Source organism: Pholcus phalangioides, unplaced genomic scaffold, assembly GCF_987345545.1.
Source record: "Pholcus phalangioides strain wild (caught in Gottingen) unplaced genomic scaffold, Ppha-v1.0 ptg000014l_1, whole genome shotgun sequence".
Lineage (NCBI taxonomy): Eukaryota > Metazoa > Arthropoda > Arachnida > Araneae > Pholcidae > Pholcus > Pholcus phalangioides.
In genome coordinates, this window is record NW_028301607.1 from 19,883,168 (window position 1) to 19,905,766 (window position 22,599).

The 22,599-nt window shown below is 36.7% G+C and overlaps 1 protein-coding gene across 8 annotated transcripts in view; it reads right to left on the reverse strand.

Annotated features, from left to right (window-relative positions):
• LOC149078238 (DNA-binding protein P3A2-like) overlaps positions 1 to 22,599 on the reverse strand; it is a 247,483-nt gene that overhangs the window by 79,505 nt on the left and 145,379 nt on the right. For all 8 annotated transcript variants that reach the window (XM_089241841.1, XM_089241842.1, XM_089241846.1 and 5 more), the window contains one exon: positions 10,849 to 10,998. In XM_089241841.1, the coding sequence (XP_089097967.1) occupies positions 10,849 to 10,998 (150 nt within the window). The remainder of the gene's footprint in view (positions 1 to 10,848; positions 10,999 to 22,599) is intronic.

Consider the following 22,599-nt stretch of genomic DNA (forward strand, 5'->3'; position numbering starts at 1 on the left):
TTGGTCAAATTCTAGAATATGTCAGAGGTTAAATTTTTAAGTGTATACATAGATCAGAAACTGGCCTGGAAGAAGCACCTAGAGTTTTGTCTGAACAAAGCTAAGAGAACTTTTTGGGGCTGCAGAAATGCTATTGGAAGGACATGGGGATTAAATCCGAAAGTCATCCACTGGATCTACTCAATGATCATATCTCCCATTATTGCTTATGGTTCTGTTGTCTGGTGGCCCAGAACAAGTTACAATACGGTTAAGTCAGACTTGGCTAAACTACAAAGAATGGTTTGCATGGCCATCTATGGCTGTATGAAAACCATTCCTACTGAAGCACTCTAACTTTTACTTGGAATGTATCCTCTACACATGCAGAGGCTGAAGCAATCACCTGTATGAAAAGATTCAAGAATTTGGGTCATTGGAAAGAGTACTCACAATACTTATTATGGGGTGGTCTTGATGTAAATGTTAAACATCCATATCTCAACATGCCAAGCAATGGCATGCTTGCCAAATTTGCATTAACCTTATATGGTTCAATTCCCTTCTAGGGAAAACTGGGGCATTGCTCCTATTCAGTAATAGAAATATATTTCATATACTGATGGCTCTAAGCTAGGAAACAGTACTGGAGCTGGAGTATGCTGTCCTGGAAATGGTACACAGTTATCATATCCTTTAGGTGGCTACACCACTGTTTTTCAGGCTGAAATCTTTGCAATTCTCATGTGTTGTTTTTGGTAGAAGATGCCTTTTTATACACTGGTGAAATAAATCAAGAGAATTTGCATATTTTATCGAATTTCTTGAAAAGAACTGAACCGAATGTAAAACTGCTGCTTCTAGACAAAAATGCAAATCTTGTACGTACACATGTGTGTAGGCGGAGCCAGTAGAGAAACAGGCTTTATAAGCGAGCGTAAGTTAAGACACATTTCGTTCGCTAGCACACCTCGGCGAATTTCTTGGTGTTATTTTGCAGCAATCGGTAAATTACAAATTGTAACAGTAAAAATGAGTAACCACCAACGTTTAGATGATGTAGGGAGGCTAGAAGCAGGGCAATCTCAAGTCCAGATTTGTAGAGAGTTCAATTTAACGCCCAGCGTCGTGTGTAACTTATGGAAACAGTTCCAGGATACCGGATCCATCGAGAGAAAGCCTGGGCAAGGTCGTCCAAGAGCCACGACGGCCAGAGAAGATCGCCATTTGTCGATTATAGCGAGACGTAACAGGAGTGCTACAGCTTTTCAGCTCTCTCGCGACTTGTATGCAGCCACAGGAACCCGTGTATCAAGGGTGACTTTTTCCAAAAGGCTTCATGAGAGAGGGTTGTTTGCAAGAAGACCTGCTGTTTGCGTCCCGCTCACTTCTACGGACAGGAGAATCCATTTATCATGGTGCATAGAGCATAGAGATTAGAGTATGGATCAATGGACGACCGTTCTCTTCACTGATGAGTCTCGGTTCAGCCTGAGCACCGATTCTTGCCGTACGTTCATATGGAGAGAACCAGGGACCCACTACCTACCCTCCAATGTCCGCGAAATTGACCATTATGGCGGAGGAGGTTTAATGGTCTGGGCAGGCATCATGTTGGATGACTGCACACTTCTCCATGTCTTTGAAAGAGGCACTGTGACTGGTGTGAGGTATAGGGATGAGATCTTGGAGCCCTATGTTCGCCTTTTCAGGGGTGCAGTTGGCCCTGAGTTCATTTTAATGGACGATAACGCGAGGCCACATAGAGCTCTTCTGCTCAACGATTTTCTAGGGAGTGAGGATTGGCCAGCCAGATCTCCAGACCTTAACCCTATAGAGCATGTCTGGGACGCTCTGGGGAAGGGAAATTGCAACTTGCAACCCCCCCCCTCCGGGAACCATCCAGGGAATGAAAACAGCGTTGCTGAACGAGTGGGATCAATTGCCGCAGAAAATGACAAACTGCCTTATTTCAAGTATGAAATCACGCTGTGAGACTTGTATATCTGTAAGAGGGGGGCCATACCCCCATTAACCCTTTTTTTTGTTTATTCTGCAACCGTGTTTCATACCTTCCGACTCCAACGAGTGTTATGCACGATCATGCATGTTCTAGAGATAATCAACCAAGTCTGCAAATTCTCTTAATTTCTTACACCAGTTTATGTTCTGATAGTCAGGCTGCGCTGATGGCTCTTCGGAAGTCTGAAATCACCTCTCATGTGGTCTGGAAGTGTTACACTGCACTCTGTAATTTATCCAACAACAACAGAGTCAAGCTTTGCTGGGTACCGGTTCATTCAGGTATCTCAGGTAATGAATTGGCTGACAAGCTGGCTAGAAGGGGTTCTGAGCCAGTTTTGGGCATTTCATTGGATCAGAAATACTGTTTTCAACTCATTCAGGAGAAAACAGTACCAAGATTGGCTGAACATTGATGGTCATCGACAAACAAAAGAGATAAATTGTGACTGCTCTAGCAGAAGGAGCTGATGAAGCTTAGCAAAAATGGTATTCGTAGAGCTGTTTGATCTACTTACTGGCCACTGTACTCTTAAAAGGCATCTTAATGTCATAGGAGTTAGTAGTGACTCAACCTGTAGAGGTTGTTTATATAAGGAAGAGACAGCTATTCACTTTCTTTGTGAATGTGAAATGTACTCTGCACACAGGTTTGAGCACTTGGGTCGTCATTTGATTGAACCATGGGAGCTTCAAGACATTCCTATTACATCTTTGTTGAACTTTCAGCTCTCTATTAGACTTTTTTTTCTTTTGGTGATAGTAAAATAGACCTCTGGTTGCAGTGCTATGTTCTATGAAACAACCCTCCCATAAGTCTAAGGCCCTCTGCACACGGTGTGATTCCTTGGCGAGCGAACTACAATTATTTTTTCCCTCTCCCTCACTTCTCAACTAAATGAGTTGTGGACCACCAACGGCACGATTGCTTAATAATTTTTGCACGTGCCGATTGCTGAGCGAGTGATTGGTGTTTTGAGTGACGTGAAAAAAAGTACAATTCTAATCGAATCACCCAAATCGTCAGGAAAAAATGAAGGTCTTCAATCTGAAATTTGTTGGTTTGGTTCAGAGGTATCCAGAATTATATGAACAAGGCCCAGTTACTCCAGGAAGGATGCTGTTGAGAAAGCCTGGAGTGAAATAGGCAAGGAAAAAAATTTGTCAGGTATGTAGCATTTTTTTTCATATAATAAACAATAATTACTCATCGCAGTGTAGCTGTTTTTTCATTGTTCACATATATGAATGCGATGAAAACTGGACGTATCTTCATGGCATTCGGTCAACATGGGATGAATTTTTATTTACTTTTTTGCTTAATAAAGTAGGCTGTTTTTGATGGGAGGTTCGTGAGAAATTCCAGCCACAGGGGGGGGGGGGCTAAAGCATGTGCTTTGAGCCGGGTATGCAATGTTGTCATGATTAAATTTTTCGTTAAAAATTTTTAAATGTGATTTTTACTTTAATGATTTAATAAATGTATCAATGTTTTTTTTGTCTCTTTGGACAGGGCTGTAAGTAGGACTTTTGCCGCCCCACCAATTTAAAATTTGATAACTTCATAATAGTGTTACTTGTTTCCAGGGTTGGCAGGTTTTTGACACATGGCAGTTTTTGAAACCGTCGTTTCGAAACCGACGGTTTAAACCGCAGTTTAAACCATTATGTCAAAACCCTTTGTCAAAAACCTAAAATATTGCTTTTTGATATAAAAATTCCCATTGGAAATGCAGACGTTAATTGCATGTAATGTTTGAAGTGACTATGTTATACAAAGAATAAATATTTAATATGATTCTAAAATAATTTTTTCTATTCTCGACAGAATTATTTTGGACAATATATGTTTTTTTTTTTTTATAAAATTTGAATAAAGCATAACATGAACATTGAAGGGAAAACTGTGGAACGATTTGACATTCTTTGATTCAAGATGATTCTTGACCTTCCAAAATTTCTTAAACTGCTTATATATGTTTGTATTGATATAAACCACCTGCTGTCCTCTTTTTACAACAGATAAGTGTTTAAAAAAAGTTTATTACATCATGTATGTAATGTTGATTTCTGTTATTATTAAATTATGTAGATAACCACTGATGCTTAAAATGATACTCTTATTGCGCATAACATTGAAATATATCTAGCAATCAAAATACTAAATTGTAGGACTAAAATGTCATTTAATTTGGCAATGCTAGCTTGTATGTCAAACTTAGTTGTTCTTACTTTTGCACTATGATATGGTACATTTACTAGCATTTATAATGCAATGTTTTTCCAATTGGAGCTGTATTCAAATGTGCAAAACAAATGCTTTGTTGTATCAAGTCTTGTCAGCTCTGCTTTTGTTGAAAATACTCTTTAAAGCTCTGTGAATTTATACACTCTGATTTAAGAAATTTTTAGGTGAAAATAAATGAGTTTAATTAGTGCATCAACAGATGCTGCGTGAGAAATATTTTATATGAAATAAAATTTTGGGCGGATCAAAAAATTTAAAATATCAAAACAGATATTTTTCCTCAGTAGTTATCATTCTGAATATAAAACCCTTTAATCTAAATAAAAGTAAGTGTTTTGTTATTTAACATATCTATCAATTTAACAAAAACTATTTGACATCATTGACAGTAAGATTTTGATAGTTTTAATACCGAGTTAGTTTCTGGGGTCAAAAACCTAACCCTGATGCCCTATCATACATATTTTTAATAAGCCACTCTATTCCACTTAGCAAATTGAACACAGGTAATGAGTAGCTTAGATAAATAAACCATAAAATTATTTTTTATATATTCTAGGCTCTTATGTTCAAGAATTCAAAATTGCAAGTTATAATTAACATTTTGTTTTAATTGTTGTAATAAATTAATGTTTAAAAATAAAACATTCTGGTATGCAAAAAAGTAAGTTTTTCATCATGTTGTATACCTATTGTGTTCAAAACATTATCAAAATGCATTCATTTAGGTTTTTGACAGTTTAAACCAGTTTTTGACAGTTTTGCCACCCCTCCCTCTGGTTCAGCACCCGGGACACTTACCCTGTCAGTTGCAGCCCTGTTTCTAGTACCCCAACACTTAGGTAGCCAGGGCCGGAACTAAGGAAGAGAGCAGGCTGAAATATTGAGGGGGCTGCTAATTCTGCGGGTGGGGGGGGGGGCAAAAAATACTGTTTCGACCGATTTTTTCAGTGCAAAGGGTGAAAAATTACATATTCTTCCCTCCACGACTAAAATGATCCTGTCTCCGTTGGACCGGGCTTTTGGACTGAGATCTTTCGTGAGGACCCCGATTTTTCACAGGGAAGTACTTGGAACCTGTCATAGGCGTAAACTTGTATTGGGCCAATAGGATAAAGACCCCCCCCCTATTAATTTTGGAGAGCTGGCTCACCCCCCCCCCCAAAAAAAATCGCATGGATATGTTTTCCATACGTAGACGCGGAATAATCACGTCACGTCAATACAGTGTGTTTCGGCCTTTATACGAAGCTGTGACATGCAAAAAAATGAGGTGATTTTTCCAGAAAAACTTTTTTTCCCAGCCATTCTTCAGGATGCGACTTATTTATTGGAAATTACTGTAATTTTTTCTATGTGCCATTTTAAAATAAATTGGGGAATTTCTAAAAAGTATGTAGTATTTCTTACTTATATTATTCAAAATTATGTTTATTTCAAAATGAAGAATTATTCTCAACGTTTAAATAGGGTTTCTCCTTTCACGGTCACTTCTTTTTTACAGATGAATTTCTTTTTGTCCCACCGGTGACCGCAAAAAGGGGGTTTCACATACCTTGTTTACGTTCGCAGCACTCTTAGAAATTTTTTAATATCTTGCGGCATCCTAGTCGATCTCGAGGAGGCATTTCGATGCTCCCCCCCGACAACAAAATCATCTTACCAGGGGGTTTTTCATGAGGGGGAAATGTTTACCAGGGGGGAGGAGCACTTAGCGGGCTATAAGCAGGGCCATGGACTCCTATATACTGGAGAAGGGATTCTAGCCTAAGATAGTTGACTGGCCCCCGAAGCCAGACTTTTCACAGGTAATGGATTCAACCAGGATAATGCTCCAGGAACCTCAGCCAAATGGGTGTGGCCCCCAACAAAAAAAAATTTACACTTATTTTACACATTTCTTAAAATCTGACATTGTTATTCTGCAAAATGAAAAGAGAAGAGGAGGGACAAACCCCACTCCTTTCTTGAGTATAACCCCCAGATAAATTTAAATAGGAACAATGCAAAAAACCTGGAATTCCTATAAAACGAAATTTTATTATAACGATGGGATTTCTCGGGTCTCTTGGAGTTCGTGAAACAGGATTTGACTGTACATGATGAAATATTATATACAATGCCCATAAAGAATACTTATGGTTTTCTTATTCTAAGTATGGATAGAGCTTCTCGATTTGCCCCAACATGTTTATCGCATTTCTTTTTAAACGTGTCAATTGTCTTAAAACGTGTCAATACGGGGGGTGGAAATTTTTGGGAGTAAGAAAGCGGGAAGAGAAAAAAAATCAGCTTCCGAAATTCTTTTAAACATTTGATATTTTTTTATTCCATGTATTTGAGCCTTTTTTTTTCCTTTTGATGATAAAGAAAGAGGGCCGCACCTTCCGCAGCAGACAAAGAACATTTCAATAGGTTCCAGTTGCGGCTGTTTCAATGCAGGTTTTCTGAATACAAGCACCATTTCCTAATTAGAAGGACGGGAAGTGTATAGCTTGTTGCCTATATGTGGGGAATACGTCACCTGGAGGCATCCGTTCACATGGGGAACCCTGCTGTCCCTCGAAAACCACATTCTTTTTAACGCCGCCGGTGCCGGTCAGGGCTTTGGTAAAAGCTTTTGTGCTTATAATGGATGGCCATCAGTGAAACAGGGATGCCGACAGAAGCAGTTCCATAGGTGATCCTAATTGAAATATAAAGAAATTACGGTGGTGAAAAAATCTGCTATAGACGGGGTTTGTGATTCTGCAAAATAAGAATAGCTCTATTTGGAGCCACTTGAAGTAAACTCCTTTGTTTTTCCCTGAAAAAAACCCCACAAATGTTGAGATAGGCAGTTCCACAGTATTATATAGTTTGTGTGAACCACATTCAATTGTGCTTAATCAGTATAACCTTCTGTTAGTAGAACATGTTGCATTACAAGAAAAAACGGAAAAGTTCAAATTCCTCGTAATTTCGCACAGTTTCCTGACAGAAAAAGTAAGCAATATATTAAATATAGTTACACATTTTTGATAAATTCATACATTTTAAGCATTTTCTTCAATGATAATTTATTCAGAATCTTCAAAAACAATCTAGATGCAGTATTTTGCAGCCCTCTAATACTTATAATCAATAAAGTGTAGTAAAATAATTTTTTTTTCTGTTAGACATATCAATAAATTAATAACACTTACCGTATGTTTTATTTTTTCAATCATATTTAAAATTTATTTAAGAAAAACTTAAACTCCACTTGGCTTGCGTACTTGGGACAGTAACAATATTTAAATCGAGTTTTTATTAAGAAATTTATGCAACCAAAAAAGTTATTATGTTTCTAATTTAAAACCTGATATATATGACTCAATAATATGAGAGTAAAATAAATCTTAAATAAGTGAAATGTAATTTGATTTTTTATTTTAATATACACTGTACCATAAAATATAAATAAATACAGGGCTTGACAAATCAGAAAAAAATTTAGGCAAAAGCCAAATTCCGTAGGAACCAAGCATGGTGTTTTCACGAGAAAAGTGTCTTCTTAAATAATCGTTTTTTGACCTTTCTGGGAATTGATGTACTAGATACTTTGTCACTTGGGGCAAGCTGGAATTTCAGCGCCCCTTGCATGTAGAAGCAGTTAAAGGGTGAAATTGACTCCCATTCTGGCCCAGCGTCCGGAGCACCAGACCCGCCTGCTCTCTCTAGTTGAGGCTCAGCTCCTTTCCATATTGGAAGACAGTTAATTATGAAATCAGAAAATATTGAGCCATCCCTAGATTCTGATTTAGCAATCACATATACAAAATTTTAGGCGCCAATACAGATTTTCTAGTCGCCATGGTGACCTGGCGCCTGGGATTTGTCCAACCCTGGAATAAATAAAGATGTATATACTGATGTATATACTAGATGTATATTATTTATAACACGCAATATATATAGCGTATTGCGTATTATAAATAATTTCTTTGGATATGTTTATCACATATTAGGTATATAATGCATATATTAATATATTACACATATAAGTTCATGGTTACATTCTGTTTGTGGTTTCTTGTAAGATTTTAATATGTGAATCTCGTACCTAAATGCTTACATAAAATAGTTAGAAGAATTATAACAAAGTGTGTTTGTGATTCCAAGAAATTATTTATCAAATTTTTGTTGCCAAAAAAATCTCTTTTAACAATAATTTAAAATATATACATGTTCTAAACACTGCCCTATGCAGCAATTATTGGAATACATAAACCAAACTTAAAATAAAATTTTAACCTGAAAGCAACACATTTTCTTCAAAAACAAACAATTTTCCTCCAAAAAAAAAAAAACAATTTTCCCTAAGAAAACCCGGCCCGGGGGGGGGAGGAGGAATGGGTATCTACCCGGGGAGCAAATTTTACCACCCTGGCTTGAGATGACTGATCCTGTTTTGCATTCGGATTTGCCATGATGACTTAAGATGAGTTTCGCCAGCGATTGCGAAATCAAATGTCTAAACTTGAAATGAAAGTTTCGCCTACCTTAAAAATAATAACGGCAAAAATTCATACCATTGAGAAGACCACATGGTGTTGATAAGCGAAATAAGAGCAGATGTGATATCTATACTGAAATGGCCGGTTGTCACCAGTTGTTCTACTTGAAGAATTATATTATTCCGTGACATAAAATAATACGAGCAAGTTAACAAATAATTAACATTTATTCAGTGAACTTGAGAGCGAAATTGTACACGAACGACGGTTACAACAAGAGGACTGGAATATTATACAGGTACATGAGAATATTGGACAGAAACGTGACAGCGTGAGACAACTGTAGAACTGGAAAGGGCACGCGCGCATCACAACAACAATCTCACAGAATAATGTGTTGCCATAATAAGAATTAACAAAACAAGTTGAACATTGAAGTTCAATCCGCAAGACAAACAATTATCACTCACTGATCTTCATGCTGTTGTTTTTAAGTGAAACCTTGATGAGATGACCTGGTTGGCCTATCGCCACTATAATAAGGTCCTTATCAAAACGCCTTAGGTCGGCCAACCCTCCAACCTAAGTCTCTTAGTTTTAGCTGGTCTCATGGCAAATATATCTCGCAGACGAGGTGCAATTTAGTTAAATATAAAATAAAAAGTAAATACCAAAAAAAAAGAGAATCAACAGATCCTCACAGGTCAGTTGTTACATATGGAAAACAGGGAGATTCCTGACAACTTTATAGGCTTGGTTGCAGCGCCACCACCTCATTTGCATTTCCTATAACACTCAGAACGACCAAGACCTACTTGATGGTAACAAATTTAAGCATTGAGCTTGTATTACTGGAGCGAGCATCTAGCTGCCGCAACAGCAGCAACATCAAATGCAAGGAAATCATGTTACTTGGTGAAAACAAAGTTTGTGCCTGGCAATTTGCCCACAGAAATGCACAGTTCGGCCTCTAAATATTGGGTTTTAAAGATTAAAAAAAAGGATAGAGAACTCATCTAAAGATGAAAAAAGATTAAATTAATTACTTCATTAATACTGGAATCATTTCTTTCATCAATTCTTGAATTTTCCTTCATTAATTCTTGAATTTTCTTTCATTAATTCTGGAATTATTTCCTTTATTATTATTTCGTTCATTACTTCTGGAATTATTTCCTTTATTATTATTTCGTTCATTACTTCTGGAATAATTGCTTTCATCAATTCTGGATTTGTTTCTTTTATTAATGCTGGAATTATTTATTTTATTAATGCTGGAATTATTTCTTTTATTAATGCTGGAATTATTTCTTTCATTGATTCTGAAATTATACCTCATTGATTCTGAAATTATACCTCAATAATTCTGAAATTATACCTCAATAATTCTGGAATTATATTTCATTAATTTTGGAACTATTATCACTTTCATTAATGCTGAAATTACTTCTTTCATTGATTCTGAAATTGTCTCATTAATACTGAAATTATTTCTTTTATTAATTCTGGAATTATCTTTTAATTAATTCTAGAATTTTTCTTTCATTAATTTTGTAATTATCTATTTCCTTTATTCTAGAATTTTTCTTTCATTAATTTTGTAATTATCTATTTCCTTTATTCTAGAATTTTTCTTTCATTAATTTTGTAATTATCTATTTCCTTTATTCTAGAATTATCTTTAATTTTATTATTATCTCTTTCATTAATGCTGTAATTATCTCTTTCATTAATTTTGGAATTATCTTATCGATGCTGAAATTATTTCTTTGATTTATTTTAAATTCCTGCGGATGCCCTAAGAAAATAACGGGGGGGGGGGGGGGATTGTGTGTATTTTCACTGAGTCATGTGAGCTTTTGATGTTGGGGGACACTACCAAGGCAGAGACAGCTGACGTTATACTCTCTCCAGTAATATAAGCTCAATGGTTAAACCAAAAGAGACATTTGAGATTTGAACCCATTCACTGATAGCGATGTTTCGTTATTGATTAAACAAGAATTGTAATGTCTATAACCAAACCTTTCCAAAAATTTGGCTACAATAATGGGATGCGTAACATGCCACTGTGAAAACCAACGAAAATGAAGAAAACAATTATACCATTCAAGTACTTACTTGTGTCATCTTCTCCACTGGGGTAGGAATTCCATCAATAACCAGAGGTGGCAGTTCATGGAGAGTTGGATCATCTTGTGTTTGAGGTGGTGCTTGCTGTGCTAAAGCTGATTCCAATTCTTGCATTATAACATTTTTGCAATTTCTGACCTTTAAGATAAAACAAAGAAAAATATACAAAAACAAGAGAATGAACACAAAGTTAAATCTTGATTTGACAATCACAAAACTGTGAATGTACCAAGGTTTTCGACAACTAGCTCGTGAAAAGATAAGTTCAGGAAAGAAAATTCAACCGCCTCTACAGGTAATCCAACCCACGTCCTCTACTTGCCTGGCAAGTTTATTTCATGCACTCATTTGTTAGATATAAGCAATTATAAGAATAGATTTGCTTATTATAGGTTAGCCACTGATTTCAAAATTACTTCAGACTATACTATTGCTTGTTTTCCTAGAAATGGTGCCATTTTCCAAATGATACTTAAAGAAGAGGAGCTGGTGCTTTCCAGCATATGAAAAACTATTATTCACAGTGGAGATAATAAATTTTATCTTGTCTACTGGAGAAACTGGAGAAATCGCAAGACACTTGTCTATCTTGTCTACTAGAAGTCGCATCAAAATTAATTTGAAACTGGTATCATTACTTTTTGTTGAGTTAACTTGTATTTTCCCATGGAGAAAAATTTAGGGGGCGGCAGTTTTAGGTGGAAACAAAGAACACTATTATAGAACTATAAAATTTTAAAGTTGCAGGAGCAGAAAAATAATGTATGTTCTGGGTGGCAAAAATCCTAGTTATGGCTTACAAAATGTTATACATAGGTACATAATTTAAAACATATGGTCAGTTTCATTAAAAAATCAGTTTAAATTACAAACTTTAGGTATTTAAAGAGAAAAATTCAGACAAAACAGCTTTGAATGAGGGTAAAATGGTTTACCTGTATTTAACACTGTTTTTACAGCTTTCCCCCATTTTTCGAATTCAAATATCTCAGTGTCACTTAGAAATGTGGAATTTTTTTTATTGGCATCAAGAGAAACAGGGCAACTTTATATAACTGGATCCTTCAGCACAGCGTGTCCGTATGAAAAGTGATCTTTATTTCAATAACTATACAACCCCTTGCAACATAAATGGCATATCTATCATGAATGACATATCTACACGTTATTTTGATACTTTTTGCAATTGGAAGTATACCTCTAGGATCAATGATTCACCAGTAAAATACCATATATGCCCTGCTACCTATATGCACACACCATATTTTTTTTTTTTTTCAACCAGTTTTTTAGAATCACTTAAGGGAACATTCCAGTGTTTAGAAATCTCCCTGACTTTCAATGACTTTTTCCTCTGATACAAGAGGGGGTTTCCGATTTGCTGACTTTTGATGACAAGAGGGGAAGGGGGAGGATTTTATATGATGCTTATGTCATCAACCACCCTTTATTAAAATATTAAATATTTTTAATGGCATCTTACTCGGTGCGCCAAAAATGAGAAAAACCTTTTGCTAGTTTGTGGGCACCTGAACTAACAATCTCCCTAATGATAGGTCCACTTCAGCGATCTCTAAATGTTTCATGGATCCTTAAAGTGCTGTTTCCGGGCTGCTTAAGTGCTCTGGAACTGTGCAATGCATCACTCAAGTGATCTGTAATTCTGTGGTGTTTGGTCATAACATATCTCCAAAAAATTGATTTTTGATCTAAAATTAAGTCTTGCTAATTATAACTAATTAGAAGTGGGATAGATGCACAAATACGTGTGTGCAGCTAAACAACATGCTGATGTATAATATTTTCATTTGTATTTCTGTGTATGCTTTATTTTTGATTTTTAAATGACAATGAAAACGCTTATATCTCAAAACTGAATTCGGAATTATCATGTTCTGACCAAACACCACAGAATTATGCCACGGATCACTTAAGTAATCTGTGAATGTTCCGTGGTAACTTGAAGAATGTAGAACCACGGTGGGGAGTCACTTAAGTGCTCTAAAATTGTGCCACATGTCACTCAAGGATCTTTAAATGCGCCACAGATCTTTTAAGTGTTCTCAAACTGTGTCGCGGGTTACTTAAGCGATTTTTGAATGTGCCACGGGCCTACTTCAGGGAACTGAAAATGTGCCACCGGCCACTTAAATGCTCTGGAATTGTGCCACAGGTCATTTAAGTGATCTGTAAATGTGCTGCTTAGTTCATTTCAATGAAATTGGGTTTGAGGGGACAAGGAACATCTGATAACCTACTGGGTCACATTTGGTCCATGGGTCAAGGATTTATCATATATGGCTTAAAGGGTGCGTTGCAATGAATTTCTTAGAGAAATTTTGAGTTCTTACCCTTCAAATAGCATTGAAATCAACAGAAATTGATTATAAATTACAAATTTTTTTTTAAACTTTAATTATTTTAAATGTTTTTTTTACATATTTTTTTCCCCGTCTGGGGTGGGGGGGAAGGCGCACTAGCTCCCTATGCCCCCGCATACGTTTCTGATCCCACCAATATGTGTTAGGAGGTAGGAGCAGTGTGGACAAAATATTTTGCTGATGGGGGGGGGGGGGGAATAAAATAGATTTGCTGACAAGGAGGGGGGGGGGGTTCAAAAATTATTAAAAATTTGTTGACGTAATACTTGAATGGCCCCTATAGATGGTGTTGGATGAACGGGCCGTACATGGACAACCATGGCTTGAATCTGGGTCCCCGCAATGCGAGTGCGTCACTATGACCACTCAACCACCACAGCGACACATTGTTGAAACTGCCACCAGATGGCGACTTATCCGATGAGTGTGGCATGCATGAGAGCAATCAATTCGACGTGAAAAATTTAAGACCTTAAGGGGCACAGGACTTTTGATGATTAAAAAAAAAAAATGAATTTTTTTATTATTTTAAAAAATTCTACAGATCTTCCTGAACATTTTGATATCTCACTTTTTGTTCTACGAGCAGTAGAAATATAGATAGGAATCGTGTCACACATTAATGTGTTCAAATTTCATAAGTTTAAAGGGACTTCGAGCCATGTGTCTCCATGTTTATCTTGTATGTTTTATCTCATGAGTCTTTTTTTCCTTTTTCTTCATTGAGTTGAAGAAGAAAACTGTTACTCACACTTTTTCTGTTTACATGTACTCTTCGTGCACGTGCCTCAGCAAGTCTATCATGTTGTTTTGTGTTACACTACAATTTAGTTTATAATTGTTTCACAATTATAATTTATGAAAAGTTATTTGTTAGTGTAGTTAACGTTTTTAATGAAATTCCCCATTAATTAATCATATTAAAAACATATAAGTTACATGAACCTAGATTGTGTGCTGTGTGGTAGTGAAGGAAATATATCAAGGATGTGAAATTGTGTATTGAACATGTATTGAACTAAAAGATTTAGATCACATTATGTGCAACAACAGTTCATATCTTTAGTGAATATTATCACTGTGATTACAATCTCAAAAATGAATATAAAACCATTTTAACATGCAATGGGTAAAATTTCATTGAAATATAACAATAGAGGCAATGCAAAATTCATATTCATGTGTAGTGTTGTTGTGTGTAATTTGTTGTGAATTCCTGTGTTGTGATGTTGTGCATCAGAAATAAGTTTACGCCAAATGAATGAGAAAAACCTGATTTTCAAAAGATTTTTCTTCCAATTATAATAATGTGTTATGCACTTGCATGTCTATGCAATGAGATTTGTTGTTGATGGTTGTCGACAACTTTCACGTCTACTTTTGCAGACTTTGGACACAGTGCTTATTCTCCAAAAGAAATTGTAATCATTTTTTTTGTATCACACCACAAAATATATTCATACTAATTCCACTACTTGCCATAAAAATGAAAAGAAAAAAAAAAAACAGCACTGACAATTTTTTTTACAACAAAATCAAAAATCAACAAGCCCTCGACCATTATGTAAACTAATCTTTTTCATTAGTTTCCTTGGGTTTGTTGTTAATTCATCTCAAATAAATTACTCACAAAACACATTAAATGTATAATACAGACAGGAAAATAAATATAAGTAAATTTTTGCTTCATTAGTTCTTCAATCTGTGGCTTTTTGCAACTTTCTGTGTGTCGAGCATTTGAAGCGGCAGGCATCTCAAAGCATTAAAATGGCAAGTTGAAATATGAAAACATGATGGCAATGTTAAAACCTGATTATATTATTGAACATTGAGGTTATTCCCATGAATCTGTATGGTAATGTGTTTGAGAAAAACATAATTTCATAAAAATTTATACTTCGCAATCTTTGAAAGCGTTTTTCTCAAAAGGACGTCATTCAAGTATTACGCCAGCATCGATGGGGGGGGGGGGGGTTTGGATGATGTTTACGTCATCAACCACCCTTTATGAAAATATTAAATATTCCTGATGGCATCTTACTCGGTGCGTCAAATACGAAAACAAAAATTTGGCTAGTTTGTGGGCACCTGAACTAACATTCTACCTATTGATAAGTCCCCTACAGAGCCACTTTAATTATCTTTAAATGTTTCACTGATGCTTCACATGCTCTGGAACTGTGCTATGCATCAAATAATGATCTGTAATTATGCCACAGAACACTTAAGTAACCTGGGAATGTTCTGCAGGTAACTTAAGTGATGTAAAACCACATTGAGGGCAGCTGAAGTGCTCTAAAACTGTGCCACATGTTACTCAAGGGATCTCTAAATGTTTCACGAATTGTTTAAGTATTCTGGAACTGTGTTGTGGGTTACAATGTGAAAGTGATCTATGAGGCCTACTTCAGTGATTTGAAAATGTGCCATGGGCCACTTAAATGCTCTGGAATTGTGCTATGGGTCATTTGAGCGATTTGTAAATGTTCCGGTTAGTTCATTTTTACAAAATTATGTTTGAGGGGACAAGCCACATCAGATAACCTTCAGGGCCAAATTTGGTCCGCAGGTCAAGGGTTTACCACATATGGCTTAAAGGTTGGTTTGCAATGAATTTCTTTGAGAAATTTTGAATTCTTACCCTTCAAATAGCATTGAAATTAACAGAAATCAATTATAACATATAAAGGTATTTTCTTTTAAAATTTCAATTTTTAAAAAGAAATTTTTTGCATTAAAAAAGTCTTTTTTTTTTTCTTCTGGGTGGGGGGGGGAACACACGAGTCCCTATGTTCCCCTTCCGCGTACGTTTCTGATCCACCAATATGTGTTAGGATTCGGAGGGGCAGAGCTGATGACGAAATTTTGCTGACGGGGCTCAAAAATAGCAAAAAATTTGCTTACATAATACTTGTCGTTACACGCATGATATCTGATGAACTATGTTTCCTATTTACATGAAATTTGTCTGCTATGTGTCCCTTACTTAGGTGCATAAAATGAACTAGAATGGTAGACATCCATCAAAATTGAAAATTTTTATTAAAATTTGAAATTTTTGAATTTTTTTAAATACTTCCACTTTACATATCCTAAAGATCCTAGTTCATTGCATTAAAGAAACATTTTAGGATACAAAACAATATTTTTAATGCAGAAATTCAAATTTAAGCAGATGAAATTGCGCACGCAGTGGTGGTGTGTATATGATAATTTTTAAAAAAAATTCAACTTTTGCTTGTAAACAAAAACATTCTGCAAATTTGATGCATGCACATAAAATTACACATACACTGGTGAAATAAATTAAGAGAATTTGCATATTTTATCGAATTTCATGAAAAGAACTGAATGTAAAACCACTGCTTCTAGACAAAAATGCAAATCTTGTACGTCAAATACATAAGCTTACACGTGTTTGTAGGCGGAGCCAGTAGAGAAACAGGCTTTATATGCGCGCGTAAGTTAAGACACATTTCGTTCGCTAGCACACCTCAGCCAATTTCTTGGTGTTATTTTGCAGCAATCAGTTAATTTCAAATTGCAACAGTAAAAATGAGTAACCACCAACGTTTAGATGATGGAATGAGGTGGCGAATTGTGGGAAGGCTAGAAGCAGGGCAATTTCAAGTCCAGATTTGTAGAGAGTTCAGTTTAACGCCCAGTGTCGTGTGTAACTTATGGAAACAGTTCCAAGATACCGGATCCATCGAGAGAAAGCCTGGGCAAGGTCATCCAAGAGCCACAACGGCCAGAGAAGATCGCCATTTGTTACGCGAGGCGTAACCGGAGTGCTACAGCTTCTCAGCACTCTCATGACTTGTATGCAGCCACAGGAACCCGTGTATCAAGGGTGACTGTTTCCAAAAGACTTCATGAGTGAGGGTTGTTTGCAAGAAGACCTGCTGTTTGCATCCCGCTCACTTCTACAGACAGGAGAATCCGTTTATCATGGTGCAGTGAGCATAGAGAGAATGGATCAATGAGCGACCGTTCTCTTCACTGATGACTCCCGGTTAAGTCTAAGCACCGATTCTCGCCGTACGTTCATATGGAGAGAACCAGGGACCCACTACCTACCCTCCAATGTCCGCGAAATCGACCATTATGGAGGAGGAGATTTAATGGTCTGGGCAGGCATCATGTTGGATGGCCGCACACACCTCTCCATGTCTTTGAAAGAGGCACTGTGACTGGTGTGAGGTATAGGGTTGGGGTCTTGTAGCCCTATGTTCGCCTTTTCAGGGGTGCAGTTGGCCCTTTGTTCATTTTAATGGACGATAACGCGAGGCCACATAGAGCTCTTCTGCTCGACAATTTTCTAGAGAGTGAGGATATTTGCCAGATAGATTGGCTAGCCAGATCTCCAGACCTTAACCCTATCGAGCATGTCTGGGACGCTCTGGGAAGGGCAATTGCAACTCGCAACCCCCCTCCGGGAACCATCCAGGGAATTAAAACAGCGTTGCTGAACGAGTGGGTCCAATTGCCACAGGAAATGATAAACTGCCTATTTCAAGTATGAAATCACGCTGCGAGACCCGTATATCTGTAAGAGGGGACCATACCCCCTATTAATCTATTTTTTTGTTTATTCTGCAACCACTGTTTAATACCTTCCAACTCCAACGAGTGTTACTCACGTTCATGCGTGTGTATTACAATTATTGAATGGTTATTTGTTTTGTATTGTATCAATGTATGTACATATCAAATTCCATTAAAATCGGTATAGTAGTTCTAGAGATAATCGACCAAGTATGCAAATTCTCTTAATTTCCTACACCAGTGTAATTTAAATGTGACCCTCAAAAATTTGAAGATATTGGACAAATCAAGAATTTTTAAATATATGTTACATTTTTCTGCATTTCTTGACTTTCACGGATCCTGTTTCCCCTTAAGGACTGCCACTTTTTTTTACTTATCTTCATAATATCTTGCAGCACCTCTTAGCCAATATTGCGGCACCCCGGTTGGGAAACATTGTCTAGTGATCTAGGGCACTCACCCGACAAGTGAGAGAGGATGTGGGTTCAATTCCTTGCAAGGGCAGTTGAATTTTCTACCTTTCCTAAATTCATCTTCGCATCAGCAAGCTTTTAAAACCTTCATGTGGATTGCAGAGTGTGACATAATCCTCGGATATACTTTCATCTTCATAAACAGTCAGAAGGAAATAAATGCACAAACAAATAATAGCTCCTCAGCCACTGGTCAAAGTTTTACCAGTAAACTTTATGTCCTCGCCCAATGCCAGTCACAGAAGAGGACAAGTTTTCCCCCCAAAACATTCTAGTATTCTTTTTCAGGCATTCATTAGTGGACTTGTCTTCATGGCTTAGTAAACCTGGGAATTCTTCACAAGCAAAAATTTAAAGGGGAACATAAGCTCTAAAGTGGCACCCCCTTTATCAGCAGTGGCACAACAAGATTCAAAAGACATTAGACGGAAGAAGGTAGTTTTTCCATTCAATTTTTTTTTCAATACTCTTGCTAATCTGGCATATATCAGACCAGATCAGTGGTTCTCAACCTTTTTTTGTCCATGGCCCCCTTTCAACCATTTCTCATTCCTGTGGCCCCCTTGCGAACATGAATAATTTTCTACTCCCCTTCCTTTCTCCCCCCCCCCCCGTTTTCCCATTAGAAGATAATTATTAAAAAATTGTCTGAAGTGTAAATATTTTTTAATTTAGTTTGATTAATTTTTAATTTATGAAAATAACGATAAAGAAACATAATAGAATACAGTAAAAATAGAATAAATCCCTTGTGATCACAAAGTGTCTGTATCATCGTAATGTTACTTTTTGTGAAGTTCATTGTTTTGTGTTTTTCTCAGTTTCATTTATATATTTAATGAGTTGTGTCAGTCCAATTGAAAAAAAATTTTTTTTTTTAATCAATGTAAACTCTGCGCTTGAAGACGGCACAATGTCATCAAGTTACTGTACTGGATGAAATTTTTATTATTTCCAAATTAGTTTTTTTTGTGTGTAAAAGATTATGGTTTCATTGAGAAATGTCAGTTGTAGCTTCCAAAATACATACAGCATTCCAATACAGCATTCTTATAATGATAAAAATCGCAAAAAATGGTAGCAAGCAGTTTTGTTAATTTTATTCTCTTCGTGCGGATAAAAGTAGTAATGAGGGAGTAGCCACACAAATGAATCACAATTGAAAAGTTCAACCTTTCACGTCATTTTTAACAATAATACATGTATCAAGGATATAGGTTCATGTTGTATCCCTACTATGAATTTGAAAAAATTAACTAAAATACGTGTGAAAATTTTTTAAATATTTGTTTGAACCATTCATTCCAGAGAAATCATGTACGGTTCAAGCCCATCGGAAAATATAAATAATCAGATTTTCAAATAAGAAAATTATCAGTTTGTTGACTTCAATTTCGATACGTGAGAATCTGATATTTCATTGGATGACAAGCTACCTTCAAGTGGCTTTTTGGTTCATAATGTAACCGCTCTCTCGCAGGCGAACGAAGCAACGTGCTAGTTGGCTTAAACACAGCACAATATTTCACATTACAGTCCGTACTATATTTAACATACAGGGTGCATAGGTAAAGGGGCATATGGCATTTTACTGGCGAACCATTGGTCCTAGAGGCATACCTCCAGTTGGAAAAAGTACCCGAATAATGTGTAGTACTCAGATATTTGATTCATGATGCCGGGGTACATAGTTATTAAAATAAAAATGTTAACTTTTTATGCAGACACCCTGTGCCCCAAAACCCAATTGCAAAGTTGTTTCCCGGTCTCCCACAAAAAAATTTGACGTGTTCAAGTTCAAATTTTTACTGAGATATTCGAAGAAAGTTGGAAAAAAACACCATTAAATGAGGGAAAACCATTTTACCCGCATTTAATGCTGTTTTTTCCCAAATTTCCTCAATTTTTCAAATTCGCATATATCGATGAATATAGAAACGTGAAATTATTTTAGTTGGCATCGGGAAAGACAGAGCAACAACTTCTTAATCGGGTTCTTCGGCACACTGGGACGGTATAAAAAGTTGTTTTTTTTTATTTTATAACTATACAACCCCTTACAACATGAATGACATATCTGAGTTGGACACGTGATTTGGATACTTTTTCTAGTTGGGTATGTCTCTAAGATTAATGGCTCACCAGTAAAGTGTCATACGCTCTGTTACACATGCATCCTCCAAATACACGTAAAAAAATAGCTTGAGACGAAACACAGGCAACTCTAATTTTAACAAATACCATTATAATGGGAAAAATATCGTTTCAGCAAAAACTTTTCTAATCCCTCGGATAGGTTTACATAGGAACAATATAAAAATCTGGAATTCCTTTGTAACGAAATTTCGTTATTACAAAGTGATTTCTCGGGTCTCTTGGAGTTCCGGTCTAATGGGGTTTGACCAAAGCGTATTAATAAAGGGTCTTTAATACGCTTTGGGTTTGACTGTATTTCCCGCCAAAAAAAATCTGACATTTCAGTCCTTTTTATAATGATTATGTCCTTTTTACTTTTATAAATTTAGGAAGGAAACAAAAGGAAGAAAGGGTGGGGAGAAAAAGAAAAATGGCCAAGACGGGCTCGGTTGTGCGTAAATGCCTTGAAATTCCACTTGTGCGCAAGGGGATTCGTGCCTCACTCTCAGTTTTATGATAAAATTTCACATTTATGAGACGTATGACTATGGGCACGATTAATCTCTATATATATAGCTTTCAATATTAAAATATTTCATTTATACGAAGCACAATTTCAATTATTTGACATTTTCATTTTGATTCGAACTCCAAATCTTTGCCATTTAGACATCATTTCCAACTATAAAATCTAAGTAGTTTTTGCAGATTGTGAAAAAGCGTCGCTGAATTGGTTTTGCATGTGTGTTATAATTTATAAGGTCATCATAAATTTTAGGTTGACAGATACAAAGAGACGCATTGAGCGGGTTATGGACATTTCAAAGTGAAGACTTACGTGAGAATTTATTGCACTTTTTTTAGAAATCAGCAGATGCAGTGAGTCTCTAATCAATGGATTTAAATTGCTTTAAATGTAGTCGTACGCCTTTTTAGAATTTTTTTTTCTAATGTCCACACATTGTTCTTGTAGGATAGGAAAATTGCATTGAAATTATTTGGAATGCTGCAGGCCAGTAGTAAGGCAGTTAAAAGGAAGCATTACAGTATCGATTAAAAAAAACTTTAAAAATGTGGTGTCAGTCTTGGAGGAAGTCCCAATACAGGGGCGGCTCGAGATTACATGCCGCCCGGGTGCGAAGCCTCATGTGCCGCCCCTACTGGCGACCCTGCCAGGAGGCTGATAGGGCTTCGGTGAAGGGCACCTGGAGATAAACCTGATTTTTTTTCAGAAGAAAATCTCACATAATTGTTTACAGTGCAAAATGCGTGCAGGCCATGCGACCCATTGCGGCCACACGGGGCACCGCTTAAGAGGATGCTAAATCCGGGGTGATTGGATAAAAAAAAATTCCATTGGCCAAAAAAAAACCAAACTGTCGGCTCTGGAGGGGCGCAAAATCCGAAACGAAGGGCCGAAAAAAATGTTTTGTTAGGAATTGTTTGGATAAATTGTGTGGGTGGGGCATGACCTTCTAAGGGTAAGGCTGACAGGGCTCCAGCTTCAGGCCGGGAAAAAATCCTTATAACTTTTCTTTTTTTCACTCTACAAATTAACTGTAGAAGGGGGCTTCGTGGAAAATCGGGAATGGGCCCCACGAAAGATTCCCTGACGCAGGAGGTAGGGGCTATGGAGGGAGCAATAGGTAGGAGGCGCAAAAAATAAGTCCCACACGGGTACAGATTTTGTCTCGAGCCGCCCAGATAGCTTACATTCTTGTTTCTGGTATTACGATCAGATGCCTTGTCTATTTTCTCAACATTTCCGTTGTCGAGGTATAGTATGACTCAAAAGCGTGATGTCGGTTTACGGTGTTAAATTTTGTTGTCTTAAGTAAAGTCTACGCTGCCGCCTCTTACAACCTGCTGCCCGGGTGTGCCGCACCCCTCGCACAAACTGCCCCTGTCCCAATACATTACCACAGCAATGTAGTTTTAAAAAATTTAATTTCGCGGGTATTTTTCCTCATGTATGATTTGGTCTCTGGGAGTTCGTTATAACTGAATTCGACTTTATTTCTTTTCAGCAGAGGCAAAGGATTGGCACCCCCTTTCAAAATTCATAAAAAATACCCCAGAGCAATCATTCGCCTATTCGATTTTTATAAATATATTCACCATCAGACCACTCAGTGCTGGATGAAGATAGCTTTGTTCTAAACTAGATGGCTATCCGTCTGCAATTGCATGAAAACGAT